This window comes from Rattus norvegicus, chromosome 8, assembly GCF_036323735.1.
Source record: "Rattus norvegicus strain BN/NHsdMcwi chromosome 8, GRCr8, whole genome shotgun sequence".
Lineage (NCBI taxonomy): Eukaryota > Metazoa > Chordata > Mammalia > Rodentia > Muridae > Rattus > Rattus norvegicus.
Genome location: NC_086026.1, coordinates 113633700 through 113651773, shown reverse-complemented (window position 1 = coordinate 113651773; position 18074 = coordinate 113633700). Strand labels below are relative to the sequence as shown.

The following is an 18074-nucleotide window of genomic DNA, read 5'->3' as shown; positions in this document are numbered from 1 at the left end:
TTCCAGACTTACACTAGCATTCCTGCCATCACCTAAGCATCCGGCTGCCATGAGTGAGGGTGCTGTGAGCACGTCATAAGCCCAGTGGAGTGTGGTGTGGTGTTTGTTAGCTTGGTCCGGTGAGGTAGAAACACTGTAGGTTAGGTGTGCAGTGTGCCTGTGCTTAAGTGTTTAATTTGAATGCTTGAAAAGAATGTGTCCGAAACCTGATTATCCAAACAGAGAGGTTTCAAATAATTGTGTATAGAATTTTTTCTTAAATGTTTTCATTGCAGTTTTGCTAAGTGTCTTTCCCATGGGGAAAGTATGTCAGTGCTGTTACAAATTGACTGCCGAGGGCTCGGAAGACGCTACATGATGCTCAGGAAATGTGCTCATTTGACACACAGGCTGCCTGGTCATGTAAAGCCATCCTTTTCATCACTGGCTTTGGCCTGAAAAGAGACAGTGTTGAGTTGCTAAACTAAAGGCAAAGCATGCCTTGGTCTCTTACCAGCATCTTCAGCGGGAATCGAGCCTAGTGGTAGGAAGGCGGTAGCTCTCCTGAAATGGTAGCATACAAGGAGGTAGCAGCTGATGCAGAGAGAGAAAGAGAAAAATGTTAACAGCCAGTTTTCCCCACACAGCCCCACTGTTTTAGTAATCCTGATGGTTCTCACAGAAGTCTGTAAAAATCATAAAGATTTGGTTCTCAGATTTTCAAATCCAGCAGATTTGGAAAATGGTTCACCTCTTTCAATTTCCCACATAGCCGGGACATCCCTGTTTCCCCTTCTTGTGACCACTTTAATATCAGTCACTCCTCATGACTAAATCCATAAACATCTGAACTGTGCCGTTGGTCCTATGGGTTGTTTTCTATGGAGAGATACCGAGTGTTGGTCTCCCCAAGCCTTCCTCCCTCAGGTAAAGCTGTGTGTCTGCTAAGAGTGCATTCGCACGCGCAGAAGGCCTCCTCAGAGTGTTTCTAAACAGTGGCAGCTCTCAGTGGCAGTATGGATGGAATAGCTGGGGAGATAGGGCCTAGATTTCCTCGCCAAGAATGCAATTGTTGCCGCAGTGGTGCTGTAAAGACTGGGGGCTGCTCTTCAGGAGCCTCACATGATGCTTCTTGTTCTCTGTCTACCCAGCCTTCATCACATTCACGTAAAAGATGTCCCTGATGCCACTTCTGTAGCCGGGGTTGTGGCTAGAGCAGATGGGATTTCTCTTCAGACCTGGGCCTGCTATGGTCCTGGAGTTGGGAGTGGGGTGCAAGAAGAGAAGTGTGTCCTGTCTGTGCCTTTTCTTTTACCCACGTCCCTGGATGAGTGAGGCCTCCAGGAAGCAGCAGTGATGTGCTTGCTGTAGGATCTGTAAGTGACACGGCTGGGCAGGCACAGCCAGGGGCAGTGGTATAACCCCAACCCTCAGCCCCAGAAAGGGCTGGAACTTGTGTGTTGTGCTGAAGCCTGTAAGCAAGTTCACACTGGACAGGCTGGGCTGTGAGCCGTGCTTGCCTTAGATCTGCTTCATGCCTGGCACCTCACCCACCAGACTGGAACGTTTTCCTTTGAGATGTTAGTTACTTAAAGTTTTCCCACAAATTCTACTCTACTCCTTTGAAAGGATTACCTACCCGTGCTTCAAGGGTTCAGCCTCTGAGTTACCCTGAAATTGAGGGATGCTACCTCACCATTGAGCTGCCAATGCCTTTTGATGTATGCTGTGTTTAATCAGAATTTAATTAAAACCCAATCTTTGCCAGGTGGTAGTGGCTTGTTCCTTTAATTCCAGCACTTAGGAAGCAAAGGCAGGTGAATCTCTGAGTTTCAGGCCAGCCTGCTCTACAGAGTGAGTTCCAGGATGGCTAGGGCTACCCATCCTGTCTCAAAATGTGATGGTGGTGGTGGTGGTGGTGATGATGATGATGGTGATGGTGATGATGATGATGATGATGATGGTGAGAGGGTTAGTGATGAAGAAGAAATAATAACGACCAATCTGGCCAAGTGGCTTCCCTCAGCCATGTCTGCCTTATCCTCTAATACCTAACACTTGGACAGTGTTCTCATGAGCCCTGGAACTTCCACTCTTTTCCCACTTATCCCTGGAAAACACAACTGCTGTGTCAGCTTCTGAGATTCAAGATGTTCTTTTCAGCCCAAGGAAGCCATTAGGAGCCAGAGGCACAAAGCAGAGAGCATCTCAGACTTGCTGGGACTCAAGTGATGGGAGTAGGATTAGATGGCTGGCTCCTTTGTACTCTCATCACTTACAGCTTTGATTACTGTCTAGGAGTTCCGATTTTTTTTTTTTTTTAGTTTAGAATGGCCTTCATGTCTCTGTTGTTTTGCCTGTGCAAGATAGTTAAGTTTAGGAAGCATTTGTATGCAACTGTGAAGTTTTTGTTTGTATGACTATGGTGCTCAACAAGTATCTCTGTGTATCAGTACCCCATCACCCTTGTGAGTTTGCCCAAGACTCCCCAGTGACTTCATTGTTGCCTAATTTAATATGTAGCATTCGGGGTTTGGTGCCATAACCTCCTACTTTGATAAGAATCAAATTGAGCCCATGTCTTGGTTTCTCTTTCCTATGGCATGAAAAATACCCTGACAAAGGCAACTTAAGGGGAGAGGGTTTATATTAGCTATCGAAGGCACAGTTGATTATGGTGGGGAAGTCAAGGCAGCGGGAGCCTGAAGTAGCTGGTCACATTACATTCCCAGTCAACAGAAGGAGATGAATGTGTGTGTGCTAGTGCCCAGCTCCTTTTCTCCATTTTATATCCTCTCAGATGCCCTGCTGAGGGAATGGTGCCACCCACCGGGACAGGTCTTCCACCTCAATTAACATAATTGAGACAGTCCCCCACAGGCATGCCCACAGGTTCATCTGTGAGGGGACAATTCTGACCATCAGAGCCCACAGTCTGATTGCTTAGAGACCACACCACTCCCTAGTGTTTGTGGGTTTGCTCATCTGGGCATGTTGAGAGCAGTGTGGTGCTTTGGCTCTGAGCTGCACTGATGGATCAGTTTGTTTGGTGGTCTTCTTCCTGAGCAGTCTGTGGGAGACCTGGTTTGCTGAAGGTGATAGTTGATAGTGTAGGCTCCCAACACCTAAAAGTACATGACTCCAAGGACCCAGGCACTCTGGTTAACTTCAGCTCATTCAGGCAGTCACCTGTGACCTCGCCAGCATTTGCACAGTGTGTGACAGCCATTTCCCATTCAGTCAGGTGCTCAGAATCTGAGAAATGAGACGGAAGTGAATTGTGGCCTCTGTCCTACATCAGTCCTGTTGCCTTACCTGCATCCAATGCTCTGCTGTGTGCATGTCCTCACAACTCCCTTGCTGCTTACATTTCTTTTCTCCCCACCAGGTGTCTCTCCTTCCCTTCTAACTGGCAGCAGCCCCCTTCACCTCAGGAGTGGGCTTTAGAACTGCTCTGCCAGGCAGCTTGCTAACTTCTGTGTAGCTCTCTGAAGCAGGTAGAGAAACCTTTTGCTCAATGCATGCTGCTCGCACCACCTTTCCTGTCCTAACCCTCCAGTGTACACATTTGCCATGTTTCCTCTGACTCAGCTAAGCACTGCCCCTGTGCAGCGCTAAACCAGTTTCTCTCACAAGCGCTTGTTCCACTGTGTGGTGCTTCTGAGATGTAAGCAAATGTCTGTGGTACTCAAGGTCAGCTCCAGAGGCCAAAGCCCTAGGACCGCTGACACTTTTCCAAGTGCCACCTTTTCATGCGCTAGAGACGTTCAGTGACAGAACACATGGAGACTGCAACTAAAATGCTAATGTCTCCTGTGGAACATTCTTTTGACCTACGAGAAGAATGTCCAGACCCTTCCTCTTCAGAGAGAATTTACGTAGTGAGCTGTGTTCACTGGGTGTCGCTTATTAAAGTAGCCTTTTTTTGCACCAAGTGAAAACTGGTTACCTAGAGTGTCCTACTCAGAAGCTGCTTAGAGAATCCTGTCGTGAATCACTTTGAGATGGGCTGAGCGGGGGTGGGGAGGCGTCTCCGTCTGTTTGTTCCCGTGTTTTCCATGTAGCATAGCTCTTTAAGTACCCTGGATTTCTGTTGTTGTTTTGTCTTTTGCTTTGTAAAATTGAACTTCCCAGGGAAAAGAGGGAAAATTCCCTGTTTCTACACTGGTATTACTGCATGAATTTTGAAATTATTTCTAACTGTCATATAATAAAGGCCAGCCATGAACACAGGTTCTGTATCGCTGCCTGTTGGCAGCTGCACGTGTAGGTGATGGTTAGAGCTTCCCCTGGCCTGGACTGGGCACTGGAGCCCGTGTCCACCTGACCGATGTGGAAAATGCCTGCTTTCCTTCCTCTCTTGCAGGCCCTGGAGTTGCTGGCTACCTTACTGCAGGTGCGTCCTCATCAGCCATGTCTAACTTGCCACCTCCTGTAGACCATGAGGCAGGAGACCTTGGCTATCAGACGTGAAACACTCAGAGACAGTCCATGCTGAAGGCCAGTACTGCGCCCACATTCCTCCAACCAACATGTCGAAACAGACTCCGCCTTTCTCCTGGTTTCAAGACAGTGTTCTTCCTTTTTCTATACATAGATTTTTATTTAGGAGAAGAGTCCATGATTCTGACGTGTCTCGTTCTGAGAAAGCACTCTGTGGGTCAGCCACCTGGGTACACAAGAATTTCTTCTTCTTGATGTATGTAAGCACATTTTGTTCCTTTATATCTGTTTACAAGACTGTGAATCAAAAAGACAAAACTTTCTTCCTAGTTTTTATAATGTTTTTTTTTTTTTTTTTAATTACTGTGACTGTGGGATTAAGCTGCAGTCTACAAACATTGGGCTAAATCTTATCCCCAGAAAAGGGCACCTTCCTCTCCTGCACCAGGTCTCCATGGCCGTCTTCCTCTCATCGTCAGACATTAGATTTCTGTCCCTCCACCTGTGACCAGACCCTCAGTCATTAACTCTACGAGAGCTCGGTGCACATCGGTGCGTATGGCAGACTTCACCAAGCTGAACGACAGGGAGCTTGTGCAAAAAATTAAAACTAAAAATGGATGTCAAGATGTTATGTAAGAGATTAGTGTAATTGTGAAATGTTCTATACATTATCAAATATATAAAGCTTTCTATATTGAATGTACATTATACAGATCATTCATATGTGTACATAAAATTTTAAAAAATAAAGGGAATTGACTGCTTTGTTAATGAGATATGTGTGGTCTGTAATTTTAGCCTCTGGAGATTTCTTCCATGTTCACTTTTGGGGGGGTGGAACAGCAGAAGACAGGCTCACACTCGCATGCTGCACCCACCTCTTCATTCCTAAGCAGAAACAGCAGCTCAGTTACTGTTTCTGTCGTGTTAGGAGTGGGCCAGACTGCTAACCGCTGCAGGGGTGTGGTGGTCTAATGTTTCAGGAGAGGTAAGGAGCCAGAGAATATTTCAGATAACATCCTGGTGCAAAGGTCTTCCAGTTAGACCACAGACTACAGGAAATGTAAACATGGAAAGTCATGCAAACATTTGTCCACATCCTTGTTTTGGTTTGGTTTGAGACAAGGTCACCTCATTGTGACTCAGGCTGCCCTCAGGCTTGTGATCCCATGTGTGCATGGGAACTGTCCAAGATGTAAAGTGAAACAGTAGCAGGTAGCAGGAAGGTAAATACAGGAGAGTTGGCATGGTTAGTGGACAGAGACCTCGAGAGAGAACCCTGCCTGAAAGTCAGAAGGGGCCACTTGGACTCTACAGAGTGGCAGACTGGCCATTGGCATCCTGTCTGAGGCTGATTTGAGAAAGGACTGAGCCAGCATTGGATACCCTGTTGACGATCAAAAGCTTACGACAATTTACAACACCCTGACTGGGGACATGGCTCCATAGTAGAATGCTGACCCAGGATGTATAAGACCCTAAGTTCAGTCTCCAGCACTGTAAAAAATTAATTTTAAAATTCATATGTAGCAACATTTAACATTAAATTTTCAAATTTCCATTTGAAAACCACATGGAAACTACTATAAAGCTTCATGGTCCTTTAAATCCCTTCTGTGCTTATTAGGTGTGCTTGTTAATAATTATTCAACAGAGAGAAAAGAGAGCTTCACAGTGGATTAGCGGATGCCCACTAACTTTTTAACTTAGAGATGACGAATTTGGAGGCCACAAAGTGGAGATGGGAAGGTAAAACATTTTTACTATCCTACTTCTGGAAGAAGATACATCACCACTATTCATATTTCTAAGGAAAAGGAAGGTTCCAGAACTGTTCATGGAAAAGTCTGGTTACATACACAAAGAAAAACGTTGACATATTTTAATCGTTGCTAAGGCCCTGGGTTTCTATCCCAGATGAGTGGTTATTGCATGTGTGAGTTTTCAGTAATTTAGGGTAGCATATGTAAAGTGTAGTTCCAGCAAAGAACAAGAGGAGGCTTGCCCATGTAGGGTAGCATGTTCGTTTTGTTTGTTTCAGAAAATGGTTTATGAAGATGTGACTTGAGTCGGGAGGAATGAGTCGTCTGCCTCCTAAGCAAAAGGTCAAATGAAAATAATTCTACTAACATTTAGTTCTTTCCTAAATTCAGGAAAGTCACTTCCATTAGAGTTTTTGCTTAGATACCAGTCATACGTTGTTTTATGTGATTCACAAGCCCCCTCCTTACACATCTCTCAGGTTTGTCAGCATCCTACCAGCGTCAAATTAAGCTGGAAAAAGCTCGAACCTGTCTTGCCAGTGCTTGGGAGGGTGGAGGTGAGGTCGGAGTTCCGAGCAATGGGGCTGGAAGCAGAAACCGCTATCAGTAGATAGAGGACTGACTGACTGACTGACAGCCACATCCTTCCTGCAGCGGGGACCTTCCTAAGGGCAGGGTGGAAAGTCTGCTGTAAGAACCTGGTGTGAGTGCTGACGGTGTGTTCTTCCAGCCTGAGAGCCTCAGTGTGACCGGGGCCCACAGGAAAGGGACTGCTGGAGGGAGTGGGAGGTGAGGTGAAGGAAGAAAAACAAACTCTGTCCTTCAGAGAAGAGCATTTGTATCCTCCAGACAACAGGATGCCACTTTGGGCAGCAGAATTCTTTCGTTCTGAGAGTTAAAAGTCAGGCTTTATAATATTTTAAAGTATTTTTATTTATTGTGCGTACGTGCTCGTGCATGCACACACTTGCCCCGACATTCAAGTTGAGACCGTAGGGAACTTTGACCTCATTCTTTCCCTCCTTCCACCACATGGGTCCCAGGGATCAAACTCAGACAATGCGCTTGGTGGCAGTCACCTTCACCCGCTGAGCCAGCTCACTGGCCTGAGCATATACATTTTAAGGAGCGAGGAAAAGAGCAAAAGTGTAAATAGCCAATGCTGAGAGGTGTGTTGAGTAAGCTAAGGAGCAGAGTGGGAAGACCTCACAGCAGGCAGTTGTGATAGCACGCCCTGTAATCCAGGACTTGGGAGGCTGGACCGGGAGTAGCCCATGTAAGAGTGAGAAGCGGTCTCCACACAAAACAGGGCTGGGAAGACGGCTCCGTAGGTAAAGTGCCCACTGCTCAAGCACAAAGGTTCAGGGCTCTACAACCCACGAAAAAGCCATGGGTCCTACCATGAGTATGCAGATTGGGCACCTGTTAGTGTTTTTTTTATTTGGGAGGGGATATGCGAGGTCCAGAAGGAGCTGAGGGGGTGAATATGGTTAAATATATTTATGCATAAAACCCTCAAAGGATAAATAAAAACACTATATAAAAAAAAAAAAACAAAAAACAAGCACAAGAATGGCAGATGGCTCCTGGAACCTTAGCATGATGTTAACAGAGACAGATCCTTGAAGATCACTGGCCATGTGACACCACCAAATTGATGAGCTTCCAGGTTAGTAAGATAGCCTTGTCTCAAAAACTAGAAGAGCAATTAAAAGACAGCACCCACGGGGTTGGGGATTTAGCTCAGTGGTAGAGTGCTTACCTAGGAAGCGCAAGGTCCTGGGTTTGGTCCCCAGCCCCGGGGGGGGGGGGGGGGACAAGTTAAACAGAAGCTCAGTTTAGGATGCCCTCAAGACAAAATAAAATAAAATTGGGAAAAACAGCCCAGTTACAAAAAGGGGGTAAGAGGCAAAACCATCAAACGCTTCCCCAGAAGGAGGTATCCAGCCTAGGGGAGGATGGCCAATCTTCACAAATCCATATCACTTAGTGTGGAAACAAAGTCCTTGAAGTTTGGAGAGTTCCAGGTGCATAGGAGAACATTCTTGAAAAAGGAGAGAGCAGCAGGTGAGTACTGGGTGCTCAATGATGGTACAAGTTAGGAAGTGAGGGGTCATAGAAGGTGAGCGGTCATAGAAGGCAAGGGGGTTCATAGGAGGTGAAAGGTCATAGGAGACAAGGGGTCATAGGAAGAGAGGGGTCATAGGAGGTGAGGGGTCATAGGAGGTGAGGGGGTCATGGGAGGTGAGGGGCCATAGGAGGTGAGGGGCCACAGGAGGTGAGGGGCCATGGGAGGTGAGGGGTCATAGGAGGTGAGGAGTCATAGGAGGTGAGGGGCCATAGGAGGTGAGGGGGTCATGGGAGGTGAGGGGTCATAGGAGGTGAGGAGTCATAGGAGGTGAGGGGCCATAGGAGGTGAGGGGCCATGGGAGGTGAGGGGGTCATGGGAGGTGAGGGGGTCATGGGAGGTGAGGGGTCATAGGAGGTGAGTCATAGGAGGTGAGGGGCCATAGGAGGTGAGGGGGTCATGGGAGGTGAGGGGGTCATAGGAGGTGAGGGGTCATAGGAGGTGAGGGGCCATAGGAGGTGAGGGGCCACAGGAGGTGAGGGGTCACAGGAGGTGAGGGGTCATAGGAGGTGAGGGGTCATAGGAGGTGAGGGGTCATAGGAGGTGAGGGGTCATGGGAGGTGAGAGGGTGATACCTTCAGAGACCCAAGGCCAGGACTCTATCCAGTTAGTAGATCTGATTCCTTTCACTTGAGAGCCCAAGAGATACCAGAGAGGGGAGGTCAGCGCTCATATTGGTCATACTTCCCCGAGTAGCTGTTTCAGCTGTAGACTTCAGTTTGACAGCAGTTGCTATTGCTGACTGGTGAACACTTTAAAGGCTCTTATTTTGGTAATACGTTGTTTCTGACAGTTCAATAAATTTGGTCCTAAAGCATAAATGTTGTTCTAAAAAGTCTAGATCAAAACACTGTCCACCAGGCTATTCCGACCCTCAATATTTCCAGCCACCCAGAGGCTACTGAGCAGGCAATGACCAAGCCTGTTTCAGTTCATCGAGTGCCACTGGTGGTCATATGGAGAATGGCACACCCACCTGGCTGCTTCTCTCTCTCTCTCTCTCTCTCTCTCTCTCTCTCTCTCTCTCTCTCTCTCTCCAGTGTCTGCAGATGATGTCTTAGTGAGATCTACAGAGCAGAGAATGGGAGATACTGAGAAGTCAGTCCCTGGGGAGGAAAGGAAAAAGGCTGATGGGAAAAGAGGTGCTGCTCTGTCCTCTAGGACAACCGGCTATGACTGAAGCTGAGGGAGCCATATATGTAAACAGTGGAACCCAATGAGCAACAGGCCCAGAAGGATCTTAGTTCAACTAAAGGGGCACCAGATAAGTCACATCCACTGTCTTCGGGACATTGAACCTTGGTCAGGATGGCCCTTAGTAAGAAAGGCATGGGGTGTTGGGGATTTAGCTCAGTGGTAGAGCGCTTGCCTAGCAAGGGCAAGGCCCTGGTTCAGTCTTCAGTTCCGGGAAAAAAAAAAAAGAGAGAAAGAAAGAAAGAAAGAAAGAAAGAAAGAAAGAAAGAAAGAAAGAAAGAAAGAAAGAAAGAAAGAAGGAAAGAGAGAGACAGACAGACAGACAGACATGGAGACTGTTAGACCAGGTCCTGTAATCCTGAGGGCTGCAGGAAGACAGATTTCAGGGGCAATCAATCCTTCAATGGCTTATTTACCCTGGTCACTTGGATGTAGATCCAGCATTCTACACCTAGCTGTGGCCCCAGCCTTTTTGGTAGGGTCCTTGAGGCAAATAGAGCCAGATGGGCTGTATGGCAGGGACATTTGTATCTGTCACAGCAGAGACACCTCATGCAGATCTGTGAGACATGGGGTACATCTCCCAAGTCCCAAGGTACAATGCCAAGGGACTCATGAAAGCTGCCACCTACAGTTATGTGTTCAAGCCTGAACTGTGTAGGACAGACAGCTCTTCTCTAGGCATGGACAACGACGTAGCTCTGTGTGTGTGTGTGTGTGTGTGTGTGTGTGTGTGTGTGTGTGTACTGTATGTATGTGGGTATGTGTATGTTGTGTGTGTATTGTGTATGTGCGTGTATTGTGTGTATGTATGTATTATGTGTGTGCATGTGTATGTGTGTATGTGTATATTTATCTGTGTATAAATGTATGTGTGTGTTGTGCATATGTGTGTGTGCATGTGCATATGTGTGTATGTGTGTATATATGTGTGTGTGCATGCGTGTATGTGTGTGTTGTATATGTGTATATGTGTGTGTGCATGTGTGTGTGTGTTACTCAGTAGAGGGGATTAGAACTCAAGTCCTCATGTTTGCAGGGCAAGGGTTCTTTCTTACCCACTGCCCTCTCTTCCCAGCTCTCAGTGTGTCCTTTATCTGTTACACCTCAGGTAGGTCTGTCTCTACCACACCTTCAGAAGCCCAGACGTTTACCTGTACTTGTGTAACCCCTTACCTGGGAGGCCAATAATGGCAGTCAGGTGAATCCCAAGAGCTCCTTGGCTTGACAGCCAGGTTGAAATGTCTAGCTCAGGGTTCAGTGAGAAACTCTTACCTTAAGGCAACAAAGGCCAAGATGAGAGAAACCAGCAGCTTTGACCTCTGCATGTGCGTGCAACTACACAGTCAACACTCAGTGTACATGGAGAACACACAAACGTGCTCACATGCACACACGCACATGCACACACACACACACACACACACACACACACACACTGTTTAAATTACAGAGAGAATAAAAGTAAATCTATAAGGAAGGAGCTGAGCCCCCACCGGAAGGAGAAGCCTCCCTCCCCCTGCTGGGCTTTGATACCCTTTGAAACAAAGCCCTGGCTGACCCGCCTTCCTAGACTTTGCCTCATCCTCTGTTCCAGGGGGAGGCAGTCAGACACGTCCTCCTCCCTTTACCCATCACCATTTCCATTTGCAAACTGCTGTGATAACAGGGAGGCGGGAGGTCAGGCCAGAGGAAGACCTCAAGCCAGAAGGTGGAGAAACTTTCAGCTCTGCCAATCCTTTTCCAGCCTGGGGACCAAGTTTCCAAGTGTAAAACTCTTCCACCCACCTCCCCATAAAAGCCCCAGAGATGATTTCCAACTTTGAAATAGGCAGTGCTTTTCTGTGAGGTGTGTTATCTGTACCCCATTTCCCCAACCCTGCACCCTTGACCGGTCTCTGTCTCTGTTTGTTCTAGTAGAAGCGGTAGGGCAGTGGGAGCTCCAGACCCCAGTGGCAGTTTGCCTTGAAACTTTCCCTACAATAGGAGGGGCAGCCGCTGATATGTAGTGTTGTCAGCTTTGATAGTAGGACCTTGGAGCATGGTGGGATCTTTACCTGGATAGTTCTGGGGCTTTTGCTTGTGCCATGAGCTGTGGAGACCTTACCACAGTTTCCCATGATGAGGACAGGTAGCACTGGGCTTGCTCGAAATGTAATACCCCAAATTAACCTGCAATCCCTATCTGACTAAGGACCAGGTAATGTCCCGGAATACTGGGAATTGTAGTTCTTAGAAAAATAACAAAGCCTCATAGGAAAGTATGGTAGCCTATAGGTTTGTCCTTATAAACACCTACAATGCATGGTTTGGGGCCATTCCAGGTAGGAAATTCCAGGGAATAGTCCTAACTGAGTCCATCTCTTGGTCAGTATTTAATATTTAATAAATCTTGCTTTAAATTTGACCCAAAATATTGGAATTGATTCCCCCCTCCCCCCGCCCCGGGCAAACCTCAGGATTAACAGGCACTGCTAGCCTGGAGTTGTTTGTGGGACAGGTGCTATCGTCATCATCAAGTGCAACCCCAAGGACATGAGTTTGACGGGTGACCTCCATGGGCTGTTATAGGCACAGACCACAGTCCGGATAAGCCCCAAGCAAAGAACTGGATCAGAGAGACGCTTGGTTAGAAATAAGACAGCTTATTATTAAGAAAAGGAAGGCAGTCCAGTAAAGGAGGTGGGGGGGTGCTATTGTGAGCTCTGGGAAAAGCCCAAAAGCACTAGGCTGGGAGCCACAGAGCCTTTGATAGGTCATTTACCAAGCACCCATCTCTCCTACATTTGGATCCCACGGGCTTTTCTTATGGACGCTCTGAGCCGTGTCTGTAGATCTGGTGGGGAAGAGTTGTCAGTTGTCCGTCTCACTGTCAACTGGCTTATTTTCTAGGTTAACCTTTTACTGCATTTTATTTATTTGTATGCATGTGTGCTCCTTGCCACAGTATGCGTGTGTGTGTGTGTGTGTGTGTGTGTGTGTGTGTGTGTGTGTGTGTGTATTGGTCAAAGACAACTAATGGGAGACTGTTGGAATTATTTAATCTCAGATCAGGGTTTCTATCCCACCTTAAATCATTCAGTTTAGGGGTTGGGGATTTAGCTCAGTGGTAGAGCGCTTGCCTAGCAAACGCAAGGCCCTGGGTTCGGTCCCCAGCTCCGAAAAAAAGAACAAAAAAAAAAAATCATTCAGTTTGCAGATAAAAGACATGCAACTTGTATATTTACGATAAGCCTTAATCAGCACTAGAGATGGGCAGACATCTACCCACCATGCTATTGTTTTACTTCCCTATCAACAACCCAGAGTTATAACTTGCAATGTCCCGTCTGGGCTGCTCTTAACTCCCATTGGCCAGCCCTCATGGCCATGTTTTCATGACTCACCTACCCCATGGTGTCTTCACCTCTCTTCACCTTCTTCCTTCTCCTCCTCGTGGTTTCTCTCCAGACCCCAAGCCCAGGAACCCAAACCCCACCTACCTCAAATCTGCCCAGCTATAGGCTGTTGGCATCTTTATTCACCAATCAGAGAGAACATGGGTAGCAAGGTCACATAGCATCACTTGCGTACATGCAGGTTCTCTCATCCCTGGGGTCACCAGGCCTTGGGGACCCAGTATTTATCATCACAGTACACAGCAAAAGACCAAACCCCAATAGGACTCAGTTCTCTCCTTCCAAACTGTGGATCCTGGGAATTGAACTTGGGCTATCCATCTTGGTGGCAGGTGCCTTCACCTACTGAGTTATTCTGCTGGCATCATTGTGCCACACTGAGGGATGAGTAGGAGTGAGCTGGGGACTGGTAACCATGTCTGCAAGTATAAACATGGTTGGGGTCTTTCTCATCTCCCAGCTGAAAGGTGTTAGTGAAGCCAGGAAGCCACTTAGGGCACCGGCGGCCGTAGCCTCAAGGCCATGGACTAGGAAAGAGACCTTCCCAGTTCCTGAAGGGTCAAGCATGGGTGGTGCTCGAGCTGCTTCCTTCCCATTCCGTGGTATCTTTGCTGATTCGTGAATCTTTATTTAAAGAAATGTAAGGAATACATTTCTGATTCCAAGTGAACACAACACAGGCAGGCCGGAGCAGAAAGAACAGGCAATGAGCGCAGACTAGGAACCAGCCAGCTCGGCTTTGATAACTTCTCGTTTCCGATGGCTACGGGGTTAGAACCCATGACAGTGTGGCAGTGGCTCTGTTGTTGCCCTTGGGAGGCAGTGTATCCAACCACACCCTTCCTTACCAGATAGAGCCGGTTCTCCGCAGCCTTGAGAAGTGAACACTCTACTTAGAAAATGAAAGGTAAATGCGTTCAAAATTGATCTCCTAAGATCCCACGTCTGCCGTAGAAGTTAGGGAACACGGATGTAGTCTTAGCCGAAGATGATGAAAACAGATATTGGGGTTAAAATGTTAGAAGACAGAGCCCTAGGAGCAAAACAAGTGTTGGTGAGCTAATGAAGGTGGATGAAGGTGCTTGCCACCAACTCTTAGTACTTGAGTTCGATCCCTGGAACTGACTGACTAGTTACGGGAATCCTGAACAGAACAGACCTAGAGAAGGTGTTATGGGAAGCCCACAGACTGAATGGCCCATGAACTTGAAGGAAGCCATGCACTGCCTCTGGAGCAGTGGATTAATGAACCGAGTACTCCAGAATGGCTCGCTCCTGCGTCCATTTTAGAGTTATTTTTTCCAACCAACAGAACTGACAGAAACACACAGGAGACAAAGTCATACAGAGACACGCAGTAAAAGCAACCAGGGGGACTGGAGAGATGGCTCAGCAGTTAAGAGCACTGACCCTCTCCCAGAGGTCCTGAGTTCAATTCTCAGCAACCACAGCTACAGTGTACTCATAAAATAAACAAATCTTAAAAAAAAAAAAAACAACCAACAACAACCAGGGGTGGCCACCACACATTCGTACACCCAAACAGACTGGGGGCATCTGGTGATGTCTCACCGGGATACCAGACACAGGATCTACAGTTGTGCCCAATCTCCCCTCTTGTATCTTAACCAAATAGTGCCTTGTAAAACAAAACTTACCTCCAGAAGCATTCAGACGAGATGATTTTAGATTTACCTTTTTGCTTTTCTTTTGCGTGGCAGTGCTGGGGTGCCTCTAAAATGTTTGGTAGTAATTGGCCAGAGAAAATTTTCTCGAGGCCTTTGAACATCTCTGGGTGCTCAATTTCAATAGTCTTCTCCAGCTGGTGCACTCTTCTCTTCTCCTGGGAATCCCAAGGCCCCTAAGTATTGCAATCCAGTCTCTGGAGATCTTGCTGGGGCCTCTAAAATGTTATGGGGAGCCCACCAGAGATGATTACTTAGATATGGTTCATTGCCAATTGAAAGTCTTTATTTCAGCCATCTGGAACTATACTCAGGTATTTGGGATCCAAGTATAGCCTTGAACATTTAGAGCAAGAGGGTTTTAAAGACAAAAATCACATCTTGTTATCTAGCTCATCAGCTAGAGGGGGAGGTTTTCACCAACAAGCAGTTTAATAAAAGGTAAGATAGGCTGTTAGCTGGAGTGGGGAGGTTTGCACAATCAGGCCATTTAATAGATACTAAGTAAGCAGGGGTGTCTTGACCTAGGATTTCTAGAATGGGTGTGAGTAATTTCCCATGGGGTTCTCCATCCAGGAGATTTAATTCATTATACCCAAGATGGCATCAGCAAGAATAATGGTAAGAGAGACTGCCACCAAGCCCAGACGCCCCAAGTTCTTGACCACACCATTTCATAGTACTCACAGGGTTTACGTCCAGTTTGGGCAGCTGGCTTATCTCAGTGACTGCCTTGTTCCAAAGGCCGAACTCACATTGGGTCCTCTCGTTTCTACAACAGCCACTGTAACATGCCATCTTGTCCTAGGGGCTGTCACCTGTCCCACTGACTCTGCTAGAAGGCTAGGGCCTGCGTGACTCACAAGCCAGAGGACAGCCCCTTCAGCATCCTGCATCCTACCAGAACTTTCATGCTAAGACCAGCCTGTCTCCCTTGATCCAGCCTGAGACTCAGAATCCAGGCCACTGTGAAGGCAGACAGTGGAGAAAGCATATTGGGTTCTCAACCCTGAGACGTGGTTGGCTCTTTTGTAGAGGTCTCACACGGTTAAAGAGCAGCCTTGGGTCACAGCTTAGTCAGACCAGAAAGTTTACTTGGTGTCTTGGAAGAAAGGATGAGTAATGTGGCCCATACACGATACAAAATGGCATGCAGTAAGGAGGTCCTCTGGAGGCCAATTCCACAAGCCAAAAATGTCATCTTAAGCCGTGTGGAAAACAGGGCGGACTCAGAAAGAATAACGATTACAGTTTTGACTTTTATAAAAAATGTTTTCTCTGTTCTCGTGACAGGATCATCACTAACTTCCATGGAGCTGGGAGGACCCTGGCTCCTAAGTCCACCATGAAGTCACAGACACTGACTTCACAGGTTTCCATTCTAGACATCAGAGCCACGGTGTCGTTTTGTAGCTGGAACTTCTCATCACCACGAACAAATCTCACTGCGCCCTTAGATGATCTCCAGGATGCCAGCTATGGCCAAAGGATGGGCCTTTGATAAACTAGAACTTCCCAGCCGCTTCCTGTCAAGCTAAATTTTTGCTTTCTTAGACACAAGATGTGGACTCCAGTTAGAATATTTCCTTCTCTGAACAAAAGAGACAGGGATACAAATCTTTGCCACCCTTAATGACGAGCACGGGCTATTGCTTTTGGCTGGGAAAGTCCCTACTGCTAACGATGCTAAGTCCTTTACAGGGACCACGTGGTTACAGGAAGAGCTGGATATCGCTATGGCCTCTCAGGCTGTGCATATGGCTGGCCACAGGTCACTCATGCACACTCGATCATGCCTGAGGACATGAATTTCTAATTTAACTAGTGTAGATAAACTTTTAAACTGGCAGCTTAATTTTAAGGGACTTTAGGAATACCCGGAACATCTTGAATATATGAATCAAGTTTTTAATAAATTTTATGAATTCCGCAGTTAACTTTTTACAAAACAAGTATTTTCATCGAATAGTTAATTTAGATAAGATGGAATATAAGTGTCTACTGAATCTGGGGAAAAATTAAAATATATATTCTCATGTTAATTACACATTGAAATAATATGTGGACATAGTGGGTTAAATGAATTGAATTTTTACATTTTGATTCAGCACTAGATAACTTTAAGTGCAGTATTGATTATTGATTTATAAATTGCACATGTTAATGTAATATTTTCACCGATGTCTGTTGTTCACTGATCAAATCCAACCATCTTTTTCCAACTCTGAATCCTACCATCACATGCACCTTATGTGTTGAATATTCAGACTTCTAGCTTTCACATATGAGAGCAGACACATGGCATTGTCTTTCCATTGGCTTCTTTCACTAACATTATCCTTCATTTCTATACCATTCCATTTTGCTTTAGGGCCGAATACTGTTTATATATGAAATTTTCTTTATCCATGCATATAAAGGTGGAATCCTTAGCTGTGATGAGTCGTCTTAAAGTCTTAGCAGTTATGAAATAGTACCTCAATAAGTGCATGCTCCTTATGGTATGATGGTTTCTTCACACACATGCAAACAGACACACAGACACACACAGACAGACGGACAGACAGACAGACACACAGACACACACACACACACACACACACACACACACACACACACCTGGAAGTGCTATTGCTGGATCATGGGGTAATACTATTTTTAGTTTTCTGAGGAACGCCATGCTGTCTTCCATAATGCGGTACTCAATTGTATTCCCATCAATATTGTGTAAAGATTCCCTTCTCTGTACGTCATCACTAGGGTTCCAGGGTTTTTGTCTTGTTTAGTTTCTTAAAGTCTCACAATAGGTAGCTCTTGCCAGCCCGACACTCACTGCCTACCTCAGGATGACCTCGAATTTTGAGCAGTCCTCCTGTCTCAGCCTCTGAAGGCTGGAATTACTGGGCTGTCCCATTCTGACCAACTGATCTTTTTATCTTTTGAGAACAGCCATTCTAACGAGAGTGAGATGACAATCTCATTGTAATTCAAAATTGTTTAGATGTGTAAGTAGGTACTTATGTGTGTGCATGCATGTGCATATGGGTGTCTACAGAGTTCAGAAAAGTGTGTTTCGTCCCCCGATCTGGCGTCACAGGCTATCATAAGGTACTCTGTGTGAGCGCTGGGAGCTGACCTTGAGAATCAATCCACAAGAGCAGAACATGCTCTTTCCCAAGCTGCCTCTCCAGCCTCTATGTGCAATTTTGATTTGTATTTCCTGACAATAATGTTGAACATGTTTTGTTGTTGTTTGTTTGTTTGTTTTTTGTGTGTGCTTACATATTTGGGCTGTCTGTATTTCTTTTCAACAGACCATTTTGTCCCTTTGAGATGTCTTTTTTGCTAATCATTTCAACTCCTTAAGCACTGAGCATGAACCCTCTGCTGAGGAGGACTGCAAATACTCCCTCCCCTTTGCAGGCCGCATCTTCATGCCACTGACATTTCCTGGTTGTACAGTTTTTAGTTTCATTCCATC

The 18074-nt window shown here is 46.3% G+C and overlaps 1 protein-coding gene and 1 long non-coding RNA gene across 5 annotated transcripts in view; one reads left to right on the top strand and one right to left on the bottom strand.

Moving 5' to 3' along the window:
- Positions 1-5201, top strand: part of Dnajc13 (DnaJ heat shock protein family (Hsp40) member C13) — a 109532-nt gene extending 104331 nt beyond the window's left edge. For 2 of the 4 annotated variants that reach the window (XM_063265807.1, XM_039081778.2), the window contains one exon: positions 4346-5199. In XM_063265807.1, coding sequence (XP_063121877.1) covers positions 4346-4452 — 107 coding nt within the window. In that variant the 3' untranslated portion in view covers positions 4453-5199. Of the gene's footprint in view, positions 1-3367; positions 3477-4345 lie in introns of all 4 variants that reach the window. The other 2 variants (XR_010053994.1, NM_001108776.3) reach the window with 2 other exon arrangements.
- LOC120094252 (uncharacterized) lies at positions 101-15636 on the bottom strand. The gene is made up of 3 exons (XR_005488446.2): positions 15281-15636; positions 14567-14811; positions 101-573 (listed from the first exon to the last, which is right to left on the bottom strand). It is a non-coding gene; the product is annotated as an uncharacterized LOC120094252 (long non-coding RNA).
- Positions 15637-18074: the final 2438 nt, after the last annotated feature.